This window comes from Leptodactylus fuscus, chromosome 5, assembly GCF_031893055.1.
Source record: "Leptodactylus fuscus isolate aLepFus1 chromosome 5, aLepFus1.hap2, whole genome shotgun sequence".
Lineage (NCBI taxonomy): Eukaryota > Metazoa > Chordata > Amphibia > Anura > Leptodactylidae > Leptodactylus > Leptodactylus fuscus.
Genome location: NC_134269.1, coordinates 197,291,459 through 197,313,374, shown reverse-complemented (window position 1 = coordinate 197,313,374; position 21,916 = coordinate 197,291,459). Strand labels below are relative to the sequence as shown.

At 43.8% G+C, this 21,916-nt stretch overlaps 1 protein-coding gene across 1 annotated transcript in view; it reads left to right on the top strand.

Moving 5' to 3' along the window:
- The first annotated feature begins 15,346 nt into the window (after positions 1-15,346).
- The window catches only part of GABRB2 (gamma-aminobutyric acid type A receptor subunit beta2), a 243,267-nt gene continuing 236,697 nt past the window's right edge, over positions 15,347-21,916 (top strand). Inside the window, exons 1-3 of the mRNA XM_075275026.1 lie at positions 15,347-15,782; positions 15,875-15,966; positions 16,444-16,511. Coding sequence (XP_075131127.1) covers positions 15,706-15,782; positions 15,875-15,966; positions 16,444-16,511 — 237 coding nt within the window. The 5' untranslated portion in view covers positions 15,347-15,705. The remainder of the gene's footprint in view (positions 15,783-15,874; positions 15,967-16,443; positions 16,512-21,916) is intronic.

Below are 21,916 nucleotides of genomic sequence, written 5' to 3'. Positions count from 1 at the left end.
GGACCTAAACAGCCAATTAGCATCTCAAGGATGTCAGATCAGATGAAACCTCTCCAAAGAGACATTGAGAGAGGCAATCAGATGGTCTATAGTGCGTGCATATCTCAATCTAGTTAAAATATTATCAAAAGCAGTAGGGGATGATTAATTCTATCGACTAACGATCAAGGTCTTGGCGAAGTAAGAATGTTCTGAAACAGCTTGACTGCCCATAGTTCATGGAGGTTTGTACTGTAGATATCAGAGAGAGTCCAACAAAAGTTTGTGCGATAAAAGATAATTTGTCAGCCCTTTCACCTGGTGCTAAAATGGTTGCAGGAATGGGAATGTCCAAAAGATATGTTGTAACTAGAGATGAGCGAACAGTAAAATATTCGATATTTGTTTCAAATAGCCGCTTTATATTCGACTATTCGACACACAGAGATGCAGCAGAGCTGAGTGTGCAGCATGGTTGAACGCACACTCAGGACTGCGGAGATGTAGTAGTGCTGGCCGTGCGCTCAGCTCGTCTGCATCTTCGGAGTAGCCGAGCTGAGAACTCGGCCAGCACTGCTTCATCTCCGATGTAGCAGCATCTGATGTAGCAGTGCTGAGTTTGCGTTGAACCATGCTGCACACTCAGCTCTGCTGCATCTCTGCAACTGAATAGGGGTCTGAAAAGAGCAACCTTATGACCACTGGCATGCGCCATCATTTGGAAGGCAAGTACTGGGTTCAGTGGTAGAGAGCAAACGCAGGACAATCGTCGTCCGGCGTTGCCGCCACTGCCTCTCCCACTGTTGCCAGTGCTGGAGCTGCAGTCCAGACCAGCAGCCAGGAAACCTCCACATGTGTCTCCACCACTTTGGAGACTTCTCCATCATCCTCCCCTTTTCCTGCCTTAGCTCCTTCTCCTGCCTTAGCTCCTTCTCCTGCACCATCATGCGCCTCTTTACAGCAACCCACCATCTCCCAGACTTTTGAGCGCAGGCAAAAATACAGCACTACCCAACCCCATACACAAGCCTTAAACGCGCACATCTCCAAACTCCTGGCCCAGGAGATGTTGCCATTCCGGCTTGTGGAAACTCAGGCCTTCCGTGACCTGATGGCGAGTACGGCACCTAGCTATGCTGTCCCTAGCCGTCACTACTTCTCCCGCTGTGCCGTCCCCGCCTTGCACCAGCACGTGTCACATGTGGGGCGGTCTACCTCATTTCCCTGCTCAACATTCCTGGCAGGGGCTCTGAACCACCACCCTCCTCCTCTGCCATCACATCGACCCCAGCTACCTGCTGGAAACGCTGCAGCACTGGCGTGGGGAGACGTCAGCAGGCCGTGCTGAAGCTCATCAACTTGGGGGACAGACAGCACACTGCCTCCGAGGTGAGGGATGCCCTCCTCGATGAGACATCGACATGATTTTCACTGCTGCACCTGGGCCCAGGCATGGTCGTGTGTGATAACGGCCGGAACCTGGTAGCGGTTCTGGAGCTTGCCAACCTCCAACATGTTCCATGCCTGGCCCATGTGTTCAATTTAGTGGTGCAACGGTTTTTAAAAACGTACCCCAATTTACCCGAGCTATTGGTGAAAGTGCGGGGCTTGTGCGCCCACATCTGCCAGAACACCGGCTGATGTGCAACGTCCCCACACGCTGGAACTCGACATACCACATGTTGAGTAGAGTGTGTGAGCACCAGAAAACCTTGATGGAGTACCATCTCCAAAACCCAAGGGTTCCTCAGAGTCAGATCCCACAGTTTCTGCACCATGAGTGTCCATGGATGGCAGACTTATGTGAGATCTTGCATGTCTTTGATGAGTCAACCATGAAGGTCAGCTGTGACAACGCACTCGTGAGTGTCACAATCCCACTTCTGTGTGTGATGCGAGAATCCCTCATCGCCATTGTACGCTGAGGAGTCGGGCATAGGAGCAAAACCATCCCAGCAGGATAGTCAGGGCACACTCCTGTCCGCTTCACAGCGTATATTGAGGGAGGAAGAGGAGGAGGAGGAGAATGACGAAGTGGCAGATCTCATTGTCACATAGGAGGCTAGCGGGGAAGTTAATTGCGTCCCATTGCTGCAGCGCGGTTGGGGCAAAATGGAGGAGGAGGAGGAGGAAGAGGAGGAAATGGAAAGTGACCATTCCGGTGGGGGCAGCCAAGTTATGCCAAGTAACACTCTGGCACACATGGCTGAATACATGTTGGAGTGCTTTTCAACTGACAAAGGCTCTACTCACTCCAAGGGCCAAAAACACTGCCGGTGCAAGGCTCTACTCACTCCAAGAACCAAAAACAATGCTTTTTAAAGGCTATACTCACTCCAAGGGCCAAAAACAATGCTTTTTAAAGGCTCTACTCACTCCAAGGGCCAAAAACACTGCCGGTACAAGGCTCTACTCACTCCAAGGGCCAAAAATATGTTTTTTAAAGGCTCTACTCACTCCAAGGGCCAAAAACACTGCAGGTGCAAGGCTCTACACTCCAAGGGCCAAAAACAATGCTTTTTAAAGGCTCTACTCACTCTAAGGGCCAAAAACACTGCCGTGCAAGGCTCTACTCACTCCAAGGGCCAAAAATAATGCTTTTTAAGGGCTCTATTCACTCCAAGGGCCAAAAACACTGCCGATGCAAGGCTCTACTCACTCCAAGGGCCAGAAACACTGCTGTTTAAAGGCTATACTCACTCCAAGGGCCAAAAACACTGCCGGTACAAGGCTCTACTCACTCCAAGGGCCAAAAACACTGCCGGTGCAAGGCTCTACTCACTCCAAGGGCCAAAAACAATGCTTTTTAAAGGTTCTACTCACCCCAAGGGCCAAAAACACTGCCGATGCAAGGCTCTACTCACTCCAAGGGCCAAAAACACTGCCGGTGCAAGGCTCTACTCACTCCAAGGGCCAAAAACACTGCCGGTACAAGGCTCTACTCACTCCAAGGGCCAAAAAAAAGTGCTTTTTAAAGGCTCTACTCACTCCAAGGGCCAAAAACTAAATCTCTGCTGTTTACAGGCTCAACTCACCCAAAGGACCAATAAATCTCTGCTGGTGCAAGGCTGAACTAAGTTAAAGGGCCTAAAACTCTGCAGGTAAAAGGCTGAAGTCACCTGAAGGGCCTCAATCTCTGCTGGTAGCTCAGCTTAAGGGCCACTAAATTAATTTGGAAGGGCTCATGTTAAGGGCCAGAAAAGTTAATTTTTGAAGGTCTTACCACATCACACACACATAAACAATGACAGTTAAGGGTGGGGGTTTTTGGATTTCCCATTGCCTATTCCATCTGTGGTCATGGGCAACGTGATTTAAAGGGCTGTTTGTTAATCTTTCTTTAGCTTTAAATTTGGGTTTGTGTCCATCCAATTGGGGAGGAAAGAAGGTTTCCAGGTATTTTTCCACTTTCATTGTGTTTTTTTTTTTGTTTTTTTTTTGAGTGTGGAAAGTGTGTAGTTTATAGGCTGTGATGGTGGAGTAGAACTGTGACTTGGGCTTGTTAGATGCCCCCAGGCATGCTTCCCCTGTCGACCCAGTTGCATTGCAGAGGTGTTGGCATCATTTCCTGGGGTGTCATAGTGGACTTTGTAACCCTCCTGAGTCGAATGGTGGGTTCCCCTGAAACTAAGCATTTTCCCCCATAGACTATAATGGGGTTCGATATTTGTTCAAATAGTCGAATACTGAGCGGCTATTCAAAACGAATAACGGATATCGAATATTTTACTGTTCGCTCATCTCTAGTAGTAGCCATTAAAAAATGGAACCAATGACCTCAGGCTGGTGTTGAAGCTGTCTTGTGTTATCCTTCAAATCCTGAGGGACCAGATCACCTTGTCACGAAACAACTGCACCAACAGAGAGTGAGCCTTATTGCCCTTATTGCAAAACTGTTGTTTAGAATAAAGAATCAACTGCTGGACGCACTGGAGAGCTATATATTGCAGTTGTGCATGGGTTTCCACCAAACGCCTAAGAGTACAAACGATCTCATAGACTTTTCAAGGTCAGCAGTGCACTCAGTATCTCTCTCTTTTTCAGTATCCAGTTTCTCCTCTGTAAGCATCCCAAGCAAAGCAGCCGCCCCTCCCACAGAGTGGATTCAGAGGACACCGAGACCATCATTCTCCTGAAAAAAAAATCAGCTGAAGTCCACTATCACTAGAGAATAGTTGGACCAAGAAATAAGTACAATGCCTGTCGATTTAAGGGAATTTATCATTAGATTTAGGCATATTTACCTAACGACATGTTGCAATAGGCTTTAGAAAGGTTACTCTATCCCTATCTTGGTTTAGCTTTTGTCGGACACTGTTTTTGAAACACAGAATTTATTGTTAGGGTCCATTCACACGGAGTAACGTGCCGCGTGACCTGGCACGTATACGGTGTGTGATATTTTGAGCGCCGTAAAAGCTCCCATTGATTTCAATGGGAGCCTGGATCGTATACGCCGCCATGATCTTGCGGCCATGATTTTGCTAATTCTGTGCACAGACCTCAGGGGGGCGTTTCCCATGTGATTCGAGTACAGCACCGTCATATCAAGTATCCCGCTTCCTCTGGCCACTGAACGCCCCTTCATGTGTAGATATCGTTCTCTTCTTACTCATTGCTGCGTAGGAAGCAGAACTTCTCACATAGTCCACATCAGCAGCCTAGTGTTTCAGTATATACCTTTTGTTCTCTCTCCGGCAGCAGGTTTACAGATGTAAACCCCATATAGGGTTCACAATGTACATTTTTCCCTATCAGTATGTCTTTGGAGTATGGGATGGAAATCCCGGGGAGAACATTCAAACTCCTTGCAGATGTTTGGGTTTTTTTGCCCTTGGCGGGATTTGAACCCAGGACTCCAGCACTGCAAGGCTGCAGTGCTAACCACTCAGTCACTGTGTGGCCCCCTATGCACCCCTAATTTAACAACATTACATGTATGTGGGGGGGAGGGGGTATAAGCTATTACCTGTGGAGGGGTCAGTATTAGGGCACTAATACAGTTATAGGCCCCCCATAGTTAGTAACAGCCCCCCCCACACACACACACACAGATGTTATTAACTGTGGGGGGCACTATTACTCTAATAGTGCCCTTCACAGGTAATTGTCCCTCCATCTCCATCTCCATATTACCTGGGGTGGGCACTGATAGGGTACTATTAGAGCAATATTGCCCCATCTCCCCCCAGTTAATACCATTACCTATGTATGTGTGTACAGACTATTATCAGTGGGGGGCATTATAACAATTATAGTTATAGTTCTGCTAACTGTCGTACAACGAAGTCAATGGAAAAAAGTTATGGCTCTTGCAGGCTAGGGAGGGAGACATAGAGCCATCTGTTCAATACTTAGGGGGCAACTACACGTACTAGTAACTGTAAATGATAATTTCGGATCCACTACTTTTATATATTGGGTTTTCTTCTGCATCAACCTAATAACAGCACTCCTTATTGGACTATGGGAACAGATAATGTTCCCATAGTCTTCTAAGGTTGCTTTGTTCTTTGTTGTTCTATGTTGCAACGCACAGCCAATGTACAGTCATGGCCAAAAGTTTTGAGAATGATACAAATATTAATTTTTACAAAGTCTACTGCTTCAGTTTTTCTAATGGCAATTTGCATATAATCCAGAATGTTATAAAGAGTAATCAGCTTAACAGCAATTACTTACAAAGTCAATATTTGCCTAAAAAATGAACTTTATCCCCCAAAACACATTTCAACATCATTGCAGCCCTGCCTTAAGAGGACCAGCTAACATCGTTTCAGTGATTGCTCCATTAACACAGGTGTGGGTATTGATGAGGACAGGGCTGGAGATCAATCTGTCATGATTAAGTAAGAATGACACCACTGGACACTTTAAAAGGAGGCTGGTGCTTGGCATCATTGTTTCTCTTCTGTTAACCATGGTTATCTCTAAAGAAACACGTGCAGTCATCATTGCACTGCACAAAAATGGCCTAACAGGGAAGAGTATCGCAGCTAGAAAGATTCAACAATGTATCACATCATCAAGAACTTCAAGGAGAAAGGTTCCATTGTTGGCAAAAAGGCAAGCACCAGGACCGTCTCTTAAAAGTGTTTCAGCTGCGGGATTGGGCTACCAGCAGTGTAGAGCTTGCTCAGGAATGGCAGCAGGCAGGTGTGAGTGCATCTGCACGCACTGTGAGGCGGAGACTCTTGGAGCAAGGTCTGGTCTCAAGGAGGGCAGCAAAGAAGCCACTTCTCTCCAGAAAAAACATCAGGGACAGACTGATATTCTGCAAAAGGTACAGGGAGTGGACTGCTGAGGACTGGGGGTAAAGTCATTTTCTCTGATGAATCCCCTTTTCGATTGTTTGGGACATCTGGAAAACAGCTTATTGGGAGAAGACGAGGTGAGCGCTACCACCAGTCTTGTCTCATGCCAACTGTAAAGCATCCTGAAACCATTCATGTGTGGGGTTGCTTCTCAGCCAAGGGAATCGGCTCTCTCACAGTCTTGCCTAAAAATGCAGCCATGAATAAAGAATGGTACCAGAATGTCCTCCAAGATCAACTTCTCCCAACTGTCCAAGAGCAGTTTGGCCATCAACAATGCCTTTTCCAGCATGATGGAGCACCTTGCCATAAAGCGAAGGTGATAACTAAATGGCTCAGGGAACAAAACATTGAGATTTTGGGTCCATGGCCTGGAAACTCCCCAGATCTTAATCCCATTGAGAACTTGTAGTCAATCAGCAAGAGACGGGTGGACAAACAAAAACCTACAAATTCTGATAAAATACAAGCATTGATTGTGCAAGAATGGACTGCTATCAGTCAGGATTTGGTCCAGAAGTTGATTGAGAGCATGCCAGGGAGAATTGCAGAGGTCCTGAAGAAGAAGGGTCAACACTGCAAATATTGCAACGCTGCATTAACTCATTCTAACTGTCAATATAAGCTTTTTGTTACTCATAATATGATTGCAATTCTATTTCTGTATGTGATAAAAACATCTGACAAACACACATAAAAAACCAGAGGGCAGCAGATCATGTGAAAATATAAGATTTGTGTCATTCTCAAAACTTTTGGCCATGACTGTATTCCATGCAATTTCAAGTGGCCTCTAAATATGCACACACACACAGTTTAATTTACAGAGGGATTGAGGCCTCAAGCTGGATGAAATAAATGGCTTTACATGACTTCTGTTGTAGATTATACCTGTAGTCCTTCTATGTAAACTAGATGTGAAGAACCACAAGATATGGGATCGTAAGTTATATTTGTATACTGGATTTCATTCCGGGGCATAGACACTTAAAACTTATCTAACAAGAGTAAATTGCATATATAACCCTGAGTTCTGTCCATCATTCTTGTACAAGTGACATACTGTAGGAAGTTCCTCTACTCCATTGCTTCTCAGTAAGAAAAACTATACATATAGACATGACAATCTAATGTCAGAACCTGACAATGATAAGTGACACTACAATGGCTCTGCTCATGTCTTCCTGCAGAAGCAGTCTGGTACAGGTGTCTATTATATGATGTACTTCTACCAACTATAGATTGGCTGACTTTCTTTCAGCAGGTGAATTGTGTATTATACATTACTACTAGAGATGAGCGAACAGTGTTCTATCGAACACATGTTCGATCGGATATCAGGGTGTTCGCCATGTTCGAATCGAATCGAACACCGCGTGGTAAAGTGCGCCAAAATTCGATTCCCCTCCCACCTTCCCTGGCGCCTTTTTTTGCACCAATAACAGCGCAGGGGAGGTGGGACAGGAACTACGACACCGGGGGCATTGAAAAAAATTGGAAAAAGTCATTGGCTGCCGAAATCAGGTGACCTCCATTTTAGACGAATAGTGGATTTCAAATCCGGGTCATATGAGAATGTGAACTTTGTGACTATGAGACAGGGATAGCTGTACAGGCAGGGATAGCTAGGGATAACCTTTATTTAGGGGGGAATGTTATTAAAAATAACTTTTTGGGGCTCTATCGGGTGTGTAATTATGATTTTTGTGAGATAAACTTTTTCCCATAGGGATGCATTGGCCAGCGCTGATTGCCCGAATTCCATACTCTGGCCAATCAGTGCTGGCCAATGCATTCTATTAGCTTGATGAAGCAGAGTGTGCACAAGGGTTCAAGCGCACCCTCGGCTCTGATGTAGGAGAGCCGAGGGTGCACTTGAACCCTTGTGCACCCTCGGCTCTGCTACATCAGAGCCGAGGGTGCGCTTGAACCCTTGTGCACACTCTGCTTCATCAAGCTAATAGAATGCATTGGCCAGCGCTGATTGGCCAATGCATTCTATTAGCCCGATGAAGTAGAGCTGAATGTGTGTGCTTAGCTAAGGTCGGACCTGAATGGAGACTGGTGTGGAGCGATCTTAGACTCCGCCTCCTCCAGCAGAGCCAGCGCTGATTGGTCGAGTTCCGTACTCTGGCCAATCAGCACTGGCCAATGCATTTCTATGGGGAAAAGTTAGCTTGCGAAAATCGCAAACTGACAGGTATCCTTGAAATAAAGTGACTTTTATGCCCCCAGACATGCTTCCCCTGCTGTCCCAGTGTCATTCCAGAGGTGTTGGTATCATTTCCTGGGGTGTCATAGTGGACTTGGTGACCCTCCAGACACGAATTTGGGTTTCCCCCTTAACGAGTTTATGTTCCCCATAGACTATAATGGGGTTCGAAACCCATTCGAACACTCGAACAGTGAGCGGCTGTTTCGAATCGAATTTCGAACCTCGAACATTTTAGTGTTCGCTCATCTCTAATTACTACATACTTTGCAACTGCCCCCAAATGTTGGAGGTCCTGAAAAAAGGGGTGACCGAGCTGAGTCTCAGAACAGTGGGCAAATGTCTTCGGCCTGCCATAATTCTTCCCAAACACCAGGTTCTCTAATTTTATATATGATGTGGGAACATTGCATGCCTATTTTACAAAAAAGTGCAAGAATGCACAAAAAGCGGACTTGTTGAGTTCCAAAAAGCAGCGGAAGAATTGATTGCATGTCACACACTCCAGCCTCTGGCCCACTCCCACAACACTCACTTCAGTGCCATTCTCTTTCAGGACTTGAACGGATGCTGGTACTTAAAGAGGACCTTTCATCAGATCGGGCACATGCAGTTTTATATACTGCTGGAAAGCCTTCAGTGCGCTGAATTCAGCGCACTATCGGCTTTCCCGATCTGTGCCCCCGGTAAAGAGCTATCGGTCCCGATACCGTAGTGTTTTACAGTCAGAAGGGTGTTCCTGACAGTCAGCCAGGAACGTCCTTCTCCACAGCAGCGCCTATCGCGCTGTACAGTGAGACTGGGGAGGAACGCCCCCTCCCCTCCTGATAATACTCATCTATAGACGAGCACTGTGAGCAGAGGGAGGGGCGTTCCTCCCCGCACACACTGTACAGCGCGATAGGCGCTGCTGTGCAGAAGGACATTCCTGACTGACTGTCAGGAACGCCCTTCTGACTGTAAAGCTCTACGGTACTGGGACCGATAGCGCATTACCCGGGCACAGATCGAGAAAGTATATGGAACTGCCTGTGCCCAATCTGATGAAAGGTCCTCATTAACAGAAGAGAAATGTGAGAGCTTTACCGTTGACTTCTATTGAACATCCAACACTATTTTATCAAAAAGGTTCAATAGTTTTGAGACCATGCACCAAACCTACCTACAAACATAGTCTATACAAAACCAATGTATATCCCAGGTATCCCAGGTATACACATCTATAGACCTGTACATATACAAAGAGGTCTAAAGTTGCTGTGATGGTAGAACATCGGTAACAAACCAAAGAGCTTAATGTTACTCAGCCGGTAGACTTTTCACATCAAAAAACATGAACTTCCCCATAACTGGAGATGAGTGAATCGGATAGGACCAAACCAGGTTCGACCCAAATATTCCAATTCGTTTGGTTTTAACAATTTTAATGGACGTACTAAAATGGCCAGCGCATTATACTCCGGAGTCTCTTCAGAGTATAACAGGTTGAGACCCAAGGAAGGTGAAAAAAATGTAAAAAAAAACCCCATTCATACTCACCTTCCTTTACTTCTTTTGGGCCTCCTCCTGATGTCCGGCGTCATGATGCTGGCCCATTCACCAGGATGGTGCTGGATGCTCTGAGGAGACCTAAAAGACGTAACAGGAGGTGAGTGGGAATGTTTTGTTTGTTTTTTTTTATATAATTTTTTTACACCTCCCCCGGCCCTCCACCTATTATTCTTTGGGGTCTGAAGAATATAATAATTTCACTTTCACACAGACATAACAGTGTGCCTCAGAGAGCTAGAAATTGGAAAGATGGGTTCTCAGGAGCCCTAACAGTGTTCTACACTATGTTTTAAGCCCATTTAAAGTGTGGTTTATACCAAACTTGTTAGACTGGAAATGAATGAGGGACCCGAACGCAGAACAAATCATGAGAAGGTCACCCTTCTTTATCTATAACCAAATTCTGCATTTGGTTATATGCAAGCAACCCAGCCACTGCAGAAACTGATGCCATAAACCAAACCTGTATTCTACCAATAGTCTCTGTCAGGTGTTACAAGGTCTGCAGGTTATCAGTTCTCTTCAGGCTTGTTCAAGGCGAGCATATACATCTGGTTAATACTTTTAGTTGCAGCCCCCAAATCTCTTCTTGCTGAATTGCTATAGAAGATAATCTGCATATACCAAGCACATCCTGTGATCATTACAGTGAAACCGATTTCTGCAACATCAGAGAAGCTCAGAAAATCAGGAACAAGGTGGGGGTAAAGGGAATCTAGTTTTGGAGCCCCCGTATCTTATATTATCTTACCTTTCATGTCCTCAGGCACATGCACATTTTATATATCACTAGAAAGCTGACAGTGCGCTGAATTCAGTGGATTTCCCGTTATGTGCCCCGGGGGAAGAGTTGTTGGTGCTGTTGAGCAGTGGGGAACGCCCCCCCCAGTTCTAGTCTATGGATGAGTATTGACAAGAGGGAGGGGGGTGTTCCTCACTGCTCAGCGTCATGCCTGGGCGGTAAGGAATGGCCGCTCACAGTATAGAGCTACGGACAGACCGTTGGGAACGCCCTTCTGACGGTGAAGAGCTATCGCTATCTCTTCCCCTGGGGCACGTAATGGGAAAGCCGACCTTCATCTTTCTAGCAGTATATAAAACCGCATGTGCCTGAGGACATGAAAGGTCCTCTTTAACAGCTATGTATACCCCATATGTAATATGAGTTACAGACTGGAAGACTAGATATATACAGTGGCTCCTTATGGTTATATGGAGTATGCCTTACCCTACCCCTGTGCACCTCTTTATACTCCTATGATTACAACAGCAGAGCTGTTGTAATCTGATTCCACTGTGGATATGGAGAAAGAGGGAGAGGGTTGTCTATATGGCACTACCAGGCTGAGGGGGCTGAAGGGAAGTTCTGCCATGTTCTTAGCTCTTCCATGCTTTGTTCTGAATTGCCTCCTCCTCCTGTTATTAGCCACTTCAGGCCTGGGACTGGCTGACTGTAGGATGGTGGATTCTCGCTATTGCATTCTGTTATTAGTCATTTCACACTGGGGACAAGTTGAATGTAGGAAACAGATTACAACATCTGATTTACCTGATCTGAAGAGGCTTGGACAATCTCAGGCATGAATAAGGTGCACCCTTAAAGGGATCCTATCATACAAATGCTTTTTTTTTTTTTTCATTAACACGTCGGAATAGCCTTAAGAAAGATTATTCTTCTCCTACCTTTCGTTGTCTTCTCCGCGCTGCCGTTCCGTAGGAATCCCGGTTTTTGTCGGTATGCAAATGAGTTCTCTTGCAGAACTGGGTACGTCCCCAATGCTGCGAGAGAACTCTCTCCAGCGCCACTTCCATCTTCGTCAGCAACGTCCTCTTCTTCCGGCACAGGTTTCAGACTTCTAGGACTCAGGCAGAGCAGACTGCGCATGCCCACGGGTCATGAGAAAATGGCCGCTTACAATACTGAGTAAGTATCGTGGATATAGTAGGTGGAGCATTAAGATTACTGTATATTCTGGTAGTTATTCTTTTCTCACTCTTTTTAATGCAGGTTCATTGCCCTAGCCATTTCTATGGGATAAGGGGGACCGTATGTAGAGTGATCTGCATGCTAAACAAGGTGCCTGGTTGGAAGTATTTCTCCTTCAGCATTGAGGAGAAGGAGGACATGGGTCCGTACATTCTTCGTATAGAAATCGTTTCAGAAAAGATTCTTTTCTTTGCATAGAAGTATGTCAAAAGACAGTGGAAAAATGTACAGAACCACTTCATAAAGGACTTCCACAAGACTGAGAAGAGTGAGTCTTCTCCTTCTAAAAAGAAGATTACAGGGGCCATACGGTGGTTCAGTGGTTAGCACTGCAGCCCTGCAGTCCTGGTGTTCAAATCCCACCAAGGGCATAAAAACCATCTGCAAGGAGTTTGTATGTTCTTCCTGTGTTTGCATGGATTTCCATCCCATATTCCAAAGACATACCGATAGGGAAAAATGTACATTGTGAGCTCTATGTGAGGCTCACAATCTACATAAAAAAAGAAGATTACCATTATGAAGCACTGGTGTTCCTCCTGCCCAAGGGACAAAGGGCTTAAGTATTGAAAAAAAAGTTAAGTATATCCTTTTGGTCTGAGCCATTCCTTTCACAACCATGCAGCCCATCTGCCCCACAAGCAGACATCCTGTACAGCTTCCACCAGGGAACGAACCTGAAGGACGCTTCAGATAATGAACAGGCCATTGGATGTTGAATCCAAAATCATGTCCCTTATTGGAAGTATTGACAACGAAATTGATTTTCCTAGCTATGGGATCTCATCCTTTTGTCACCAGATGAGCTCTATACACCGAGGACACCTTATGACTTTCTTCCAAGCCATGGTATTAGACTTCAGATCTGGTCTCATCTTGCTAGTAGTGATTCAGACGATTACCCACTTCTGTCAGGGTTGGGAATCTGTGATATCTTAGTCCTGAACATAGCAGTGGAGCACATAGGCAGCTTTGTGTCGGCATCTAGCTACAGTGCACAGGTGAAGATCCTCCACGTACTAGCTATGATCCTGAAGATGTTCTTCATGAAGTCTTGTGATCACCTAAATGTGGTGTTGACCCTATTCTGAGCATCTAGCCATGGGTATCGATGTCTCAGTGTGGTCATCAGTAGTGCCAAAAGATGAAGAGGACTGAATGTATTGGTACCCAGAAGAGGGCTAGGAGGAGATAGAGTTATATAATCTCCCAGTTCTCAAGGTCAATGTCAGTAGCACCCAGGAGTCCCTAGCACTACAATAGGTGCTGATTTGATATCAAGAAACTTGTATTTGGCATCAGCAATTGTCATCAGCTACACTAAAAAATCCTTCTTGTAATTGAAGTATTGCAATCCAGAATACAATGGCTGCTACCACGTACATGTGGACCGTTGACACCATTTAGGAAGTTGCAAAAATTGGCCACAGATTGAAAGGCTCCTCATAGTGGTATCCTCCTGGTGGAGGTATTATGAGAAGATCCCATCTATGCAATTAGAGGCCTTCAATGTCATCTGGAAAAAGTTTGGAAATTTTCCCTGGTCATGTAAGAAACACTTGATGACAAATATGGTACATTCTACACAGCATAAGCCTTATTGATTTTTTTTTTGGTTGGACTGAACCGGCTGATAACATGAAGCAAAAGATTATATTCTCCATTACTACAGTCAGTCTCTCCCTGGCTTGGTCAGGACTGGCTGATAACAGGAGCTTTAGATTGGGTTCATATATCCTGCAGTCAGCTCCTTCCCGAGCAATGGATTGTATTCACTTATTCTACAGTCAGCATCTCACCATTCTGGCCTGGCTGATATCAGAGAGCAATAGATCCAAGTCACTTGCTATATATGCAAAAGAATGCCCTGACTGCAAATATGTTTATACTGCTTTTCATGGTAAGCATATTATATATACTGTATATAATCTATGGATCTGGTTGCCCTGTAGCCATAAAGGTGCCTGGTAACTCATTAGAGTAGAATCTGTCCCTATAGAAAGTTGGGTATAAAATGGGACCTTGGCAGATATAGTGTGAAGTTTTCTATCCCTAGTAGGTTTGGAAAACCCCAGTGATCTTTCCTAAAAGTCTGTCTAAAATCCTGTGTCGCTTTTGTCAAGTAGAAGAAATCTGCTTCGAATTCCTAAAGCCGAAATTTTCTGCCTGGCAAATTCTATGTGAAATTCCTCCATGTGCACCAGCCTTTAGACCCCTTTAATGTTCAGTCTCACAAGCAGCGGCATTGTGAATGCATAAACCTGAGCATGCCCACTGTGTTCATTTAGGCTTGCAGGATTTAGGAGGCTGCCGATTATGGAACAGCCGAAGAGATTCGAGCTGCTGCCTGAGCCCCCCTCCCCTCCAGCCCATTCCCCAGTTTAGAGGCATTTTATTTATTAAATTTATTATTTTTTGGGGGGAGTCATTCTATGTCTTGCCTCAGGCAGCAAAAAGGATAAGTTCACCCTTGGTCTAAGGGTAAGTCCATCCCATAAACTAAAACACTCAGGACACACATTGCAGTATAATAGTGCTCTGTAAACTAATATCAAACTATTCTATATAATAATAATAATAATAATAATAATAATAATAATAGAAATGATGATGATAATAATAATAATAATAAATAATAATAATAATAATAATAATAATAATAAATAATGATGATAATAATAATAAATAATAATACACAATAATACTAATGATAATTATAAAAATTTATAATAATAATAGTAATAATAAATAAACAATAATGATGATGATAATAAAAAATAATAATAATAATAAATAATAAATACTACACAATAATACTAATGATAATAAATAATAATAAAAATAAATAAATAATAATAATAATAAATGATAGTAATAATATTAATAATAATAAATGATAATAATAATAATAATAATAATAATAATAATACAAATGTCCCTTATGGTTAATGTATCGTTCACCTTATCACAACCAATAAATTGCTATATCATAATAACCCATAACTGTGTGTTACTGAAAGGGTTAATCTCTCAATTAAAGTGACAGGACCCCAGCTCTAGAATCTGTGCTGAGTGACAGGTGACAGATTGCAGCTCCTCTTGTATCTATTATTACCCCGATGGCTGGTCTGCATGGCATCGCAGTCGTCCCTCTACATATTTGCACACTGCCGGGTGCCTACTTGTGCCAGTGAGGGACTGCCAGCTCTGATGCCAGCAGCTTGCATAGCTGGGTCGGTAGATGCAGTGTTCATTTCCCACCCCCCCCTCCTCCACTCCCACATCAGCCTCCGTGTCAGCAGCAGCAGCAGCAGCAGCAGCAGCGATCTATCCAGACAAGTCCTGCTGCCTGCACCGAGCACAGACAACGCAGACGACAAGTGATTCTCAGCTCTAAATACTGTGACGAGCCCGCTCAGCTGCAGGGGTCACTTAGCCAGGGTGGGAGGAGGTAACTGGGTTGCCTAAAAGTTGGGGAGGGGGGACTTTTCCCCCCCTGTCCCTTCCATTGTTTGCTCCTATGTCTGTAGCAAGCGAGCACTGCTCCTTTTTGATGTTGTAGTGAGCTATGCGCATGTGCGGCACTTCAGAATTACTGCACTGGTCACAATAAGTTGGATGTCTTCTGCTCTTCACCTAAATCATATCAAAAAGCTAAAGGGATGTTGAGAATGAAGAGGAAAGGTTACGTGGGGATCTGCTCGCTGCAACTTATAATTGCAATGGTCTGTGCACAGAGGTAAGTCATTTCACAGGGTAAAGGGGGGCATTGACTTTACTGGGAGCTGGCATGACATATGTCTATACTGTTCTCTGTTTACTGTCTTCTAGTGCCAATGATCCCAGCAATATGTCACTGGTTAAGGAGACCGTGGATAGACTCTTGAAGGGCTATGACATCCGTCTGAGGCCAGATTTTGGAGGTAAATTGCTTTGCCTGTAGTTTTCTATTGAGATTTTGCGGTACAGGTGCAATGATCCTGCTGATCTGCCCATAACTGAAGCAAACTTGACTCATCCTCATCCTCGTCCACTGCACTGCCAGTGTCTCCCATCATGTCCGGTGCCCTGAATATTCTTATTAATATTTCATCTGCCCAGCCTGCTTACTGTGCCCATTGCATTAGTCTTTGCAGATTAATATTATTATCTGAGACTGGACTTTCAAGGAGTTTGCAATGCAGCTGTAATATGGCCACGTAGAGATTGGCAAGCAGCTGCCAATGTTGTGCAATGCCCGAAAATGATCAAATAATCTGTATTTATGGGGCTGATGGGAGGGCTGCGTGCCCATGGGATAGGACGAGGAGCCTTGGCACATTCCTCAATCTGTAACTGTAGCAGGCATGAAGGAGTTAAGTTCTTGGAGTTCTGACTGTGGTCCTTACTGTTGGTTACAGGTCCTCCTGTGGCCGTCGGCATGAACATAGATATCGCTAGTATAGACATGGTGTCAGAAGTCAACATGGTAAGTCCTTTTCCTTTTCTATCTGGGAGAATGAGGGAAGACATTTTTTTTGGCATGTGACTATTTGAGTGACCCAGATAGCTGCCCCTTATTTCTGGCTGCGGATATACAGATATACGGTGATTGTGCGGGTGCTTCCAAAATACGTATCCTTGTCCTTCTGGATATTGTGACTATAGCTAACCTATTAGGACATGGTGGCTTATCGGAGCCCCTATGGACAGGTGGGGAATACAGTCGTTAGAGATGGGAGAATTGATTGGTCGGGTTGGAGATTGGCAGAGATTCGCCTCCTGGAGCATTTGTAAAGATTGGCTGGTCCCTGACAGTTACTTTCCGCGGATTGTAGCTTGTGACCACTTAGTTGAAATTCAAGATGCAGCTTTTGACTTGCTGACTTCATGCAATAGCATCCCCTGCTGACACATGTGTTGCACTGCAGATCATAGACAAATTAGCTTTCAATCCAAGTCCCTGTTACTCTATTAGCACAGGGGGCTACTTGGATGTCGAAGTTTACCGGGAAGTTTTCATTGGATTTGATTCCAGATTTCGGGATGTTTTTATTACATGTGAAAATGTATCATTTTGTGGTTTTGTGCATTAGTTACATTTTGACTTTGAGCAAACTGATATTGCAATTGTGTAACCGTCATGTACTCGTCTATTGCTTGCTATTTAACAGGAGGAAAACGGATTTCCTTGATCTTTGTATTGTGATGCTATGTCTTATACAGCAATGCTAAACACTAAATAAGATAGATAGATAGATAGATAGATAGATAGATAGATAGATAGATAGATAGATGTCCTATAGAAAATCCATAGGCAGCCCCTGCAAGGATTCCATGCTCGGATAGATAAAATAACATCTATTTTCATGGTGGTTGGAATTGCCTTGACTATTTTGACAATTTTATCTGATATTTGATCATTTTATCTTAAAGAATGCCGGATTTCCTTCCCATACTGTTGCACATGGGATTATCCAATGTCCTCTGATGTGTTTTCGTGCGTGCTAACTGTTTGTGATTGATTTCCTGGAGATTTCACAGATCATGTGATGTCATTGGTTCTTTCCTGGAGATTTCATTGAAACCAAGTAAACCATGAACCATATTAACGCAATGGCTGTTGATGGTTTCAAAAAAACAGCAAAATTATAAAAAAGGTTTTTCTTATACGATATTCTTCATCATAGCATCATAGTGCACTTGAAATTGATGGGTTTTTGGTGGCACCATCGGAAGTAAATAGGAGAGGGGGATGTACCTATGTTATATACTGGTAGCGGTCCATGTTTCTAGACCACCCAAGCAAGCACGAAAAATGAGTCTATAAGGAAGGCTGAATAATATACTTAATGAATTACTATTAATATTGGAAACTCTGTCCTGATACTTTGATATTACTTAAAAATGCGGGTTCTCATTTATGAAATGTATCCTCCTATCCACAGAATGGTGTATTAATGTCCAGTCGCCTTGGAACCAGTCCAACAGGGCTCCCAGCATTCATGAAAAAGGGGGCCTGAATATGCCCCAAGTGCCCCATGTGAATTGAATTTCGGTATAAATGCTCCAACACCAATTAATTTACTTTATTGATTTGGCTGAAGATCACCATCCTGGAAGTCCAAATCGGCACTAGGAGCACTTTCTAGCCCCCCATTATCATAATCGCTGGGACCTCCATTTATTAGACATGTACCTGCTATCCTGTGGATAGGGAATAAACTTATTGGGAAAATCCCTTTAGGCTAAGGCCCCAAATTGCGGAATTTCTTGAGCCAAAGCCAAGATTGGCTACAAAATGAATGGCAAATATAGAGGAAGTTCTTATACTTCTCCCTTCTGCTCAATCCTCTCTGGGCTCCAAAAAACACAGCAAAATCTGCAACAAAAAAGCTGTGTTTCTTCAACTCCGCAACATGGGGCCTTAAGGCTGGGGCCCCACGTTGCAGAAACGGAGCTTTGTTTTTGTTGCAGATTTTGTTGCGGTTTTTGGAGTCAAAGTCAGGAGTGGATTGAACAAAAGGTAGAAGTATAAGGCTGCTTTCACATGCTCATTTTGACACGTAAACATGTCTCAGAGTGAGCGCTGTAAAACAGAATCCCATTGACTTCAATGGGTGCCATCTTACGCGCACTACACATTTAAATCAATGGGTTAAAAAGCCTCCCATTGATTTCAATGTGTATCGCGCCTAAGACGCTGTCAATTGGAGTCAATGGGATTCTGTTTTACAGCGCTCACTCTGACACTTGTTTACATGTCAGAATGAGCGGAGTGTTACTCCGTGTGAAAGCAGCCTAAGAGCTTCGTATACAGTTCCCATTCCTTCTGTAACCATTCTTGGCTTTGGCTCAAAAAACCGCAACAAAATCTGCCACAAAAAAAGCTGCATTTCCGCAATGTGGGGCCTCAGCCTAAATGGGTCTTAAATGGGTTGTGCCAAACAAATGACCCCTTTTTCAGAAGTTACAGGTTATAGAACGTTACCACCTATTATGGTTTTATAGAGTTTATCTGAGTTATGTTCAGACTTGGCAGAATCATGAATCATTACAGATTTTCAATGCTGGTAAAGAGAATTTTATAAAACCATTGTCTGATGGGATATACAAGAATATACAGTCCTATGAAAAAGTTTGGGCACCCCTATTAATCTTAATCATTTTTAGTTCTAAATATTTTGGTATTTGCAACAGCCATTTCAGTTTGATATATCTAATAACTGATGGACACAGTAATATTTCAGGATTGAAATGAGGTTTATTGTACTAACAGAAAATGCGCAATATGCATTAAACCAAAATTTGACCGGTGCAAACGTATGGGCACCTCAACAGAAAAGTGACATTAATATTTAGTACATCCTCCTTTTGCAAAGATAACAGCCTCTAGTCGCTTCCTGTAGCTTTTAATCAGTTCCTGGATCCTGGATAAAGGTATTTTGGACAAACAATTCAAGTTCAGTTAAGTTAGATGGTCGCCGAGCATGGACAGCCCGCTTCAAATCATCCCACAGATGTTCAATGATATTCAGGTCTGGGGACTGGGATGGCCATTCCAGAACATTGTAATTGTTCCTCTGCATGAATGCCTGAGTCGATTTGGAGCGGTGTTTTGGATCATTGTCTTGCTGAAATATCCATCCCCGGCGTAACTTCAACTTCGTCACTGATTCTTGAACATTATTCTCAAGAATCTGCTGATACTGAGTGGAATCCATGCGACCCTCAACTTTAACAAGATTCCCGATGCCGGCATTGGCCACACAGCCCCAAAGCATGATGGAACCTCCACCAAATTTTACAGTGGGTAGCATGTGTTTTTCTTGGAATGCTGTTTCTTTTTGGACGCCATGCATAATGCCTTTTTTTATAACCAAACAACTCAATTTTTGTTTCCAAAATGAAGCTGCCTTGTCCAAATGTGCTTTTGCATACCTCAGGCAACTCTATTTGTGGCGTACGTGCAGAAACGGCTTCTTTCTCATCACTCTCCCATACAGCTTCTATTTGTGCAAAGTGCGCTGTATTGTTGACCGATGCACAGTGACACCATCTGCAGCAAGATGATGCTGCAGCTCTTTGGAGGTGGTCTGTGGATTGTCCTTGACTGTTCTCATATTTTATTATTTAATTTTGTTTTTTTTCTTCAAGTAATATTTACAAAGTTGACACATATTTTTGTGGGACGGGCCTAGAAACGGAGTTTTTTTTTTTTGTTCTTTTATTTCTTTTAGACTGAAGCCCCATGTGGCGTAAACACCACAGTTGGGCCACGGAAGAAACACTACAGCAAAAAACGCAGCATTTTATAGTCCCTGCAAAGTGGATGGGATTCTAGCAAATCCCATTTTCTAGCAAATCCCATCTACACATTGCAGAAAAATATCCACAGCGGAAATGTTGCTGTTTCCTAAACCGTTGCGTTTTTGGAAATCGCAGCATGTTAATTATACCTACGGAAATGCTGGCGGTTTCTGTATAGGTATAATCGAAGCTCAAAGTCTGCAGAGGAAAATTATGTGGACTGTTGTGGGAAAAACTGCAATGCATTTTCGCCGCAGGTTTTCCTGCAGCACTTTTTGGCTGCGGCCCAATACATTGTGCCCCCATGAGGTCATATTAGACTTTAGGTAGGCATTTTACCATTTTTTTTTTTTTCTTATTTTTTCTGCTGATTATCCCTGTAACTGGAGCTGATGCATTACAGGAGGAATTCAGCCTCCTAAGCTATACTCGTAAAGATGATTTGGGTCTTCTAGGACCCAGCAACTCATACAGTTCCCAACCCCTGGTGGTCATGTGGACAATGGCGCTGCATCATGTTGCCTCTCCTAGGTATATACACAGTGATCAGGAAGGCAAGGATTGTAAGAAATGTATATAGTCAACAGGTGATACTGCTTAGTTAATGGGGCTTAGATTTTATGGCATTTCTTGTAAAGCATAGCATGCTATAGCTGTTTTGGAGAAGTTAGCTCGGTAGGAGCAGTGGTGCGGACCCAAACAGTCACGACAGGGACACAAAACGTGCAGCAAACTGGTTTATTTAGAAGAAAACAGGAAAATAAATAAACCTTGACTTCAGGCACAAAATAAATACCTGCTCGTCTGAGCCACTAGCTAAACAGAATGGATAACCTAACTATACATGCGGCTTACTCCCAGCCACACGAACAAATCAGGTGCAGTATTATCTCACTGGACTCAGGGTTACAGGACAGAACCACACACCTCCTTTCACCTTGACTAAAGGATCAAAGTTTGGCCGTTCTGTTATAGACACGGCTCTGGGCCATAAAAGTCTGCTCTAGATCCGCCCTGGACCACAGATACGTCAGAAACCTGGGGCTGATATACCTGGACTCCAGTACTTTGCCTGTCACCTTTGCCTGTTTGCTTGCATTGTTACAAATTAAAGGGATGTCCATCTCTTTATTTACTCGCCTCTCCCAGGTCCTCTGTTTCTAGCATCGACAGCTTTGTGTTTCTGTTTACATGTTAGCAGTGACATCTTCTTTGAGGGCAGATCTATGGTGTCCTCCGGTGACTAGCCTTAGAAGTGACATGTCTTTTGTGAAGATATCATTGCTGAGAACTGTGATTGGCTACCCCAAGGAGACATCATTACTGTTGTGAGCCGGGACCTGTAACCAGAAACAAGGAGCTGTCAATGCTGGAAATTGAGTTTGTTTTAATTGTATTGCTTTTATTTTTCAGCACACAATCTATCAAAAAAAGAAGTTGGAGATCCCCTTTAATTTTCACTAACGTGATCAGTAAAGTGGAATATTTTGTTTCCTAAGAACTAAAGTGAAATTAGAAGCTTCATAGCTACTCGTAAAAAGAACCTGTCAACATGGGCGTAACTGCCAGGGTAGCAGAAGTAGT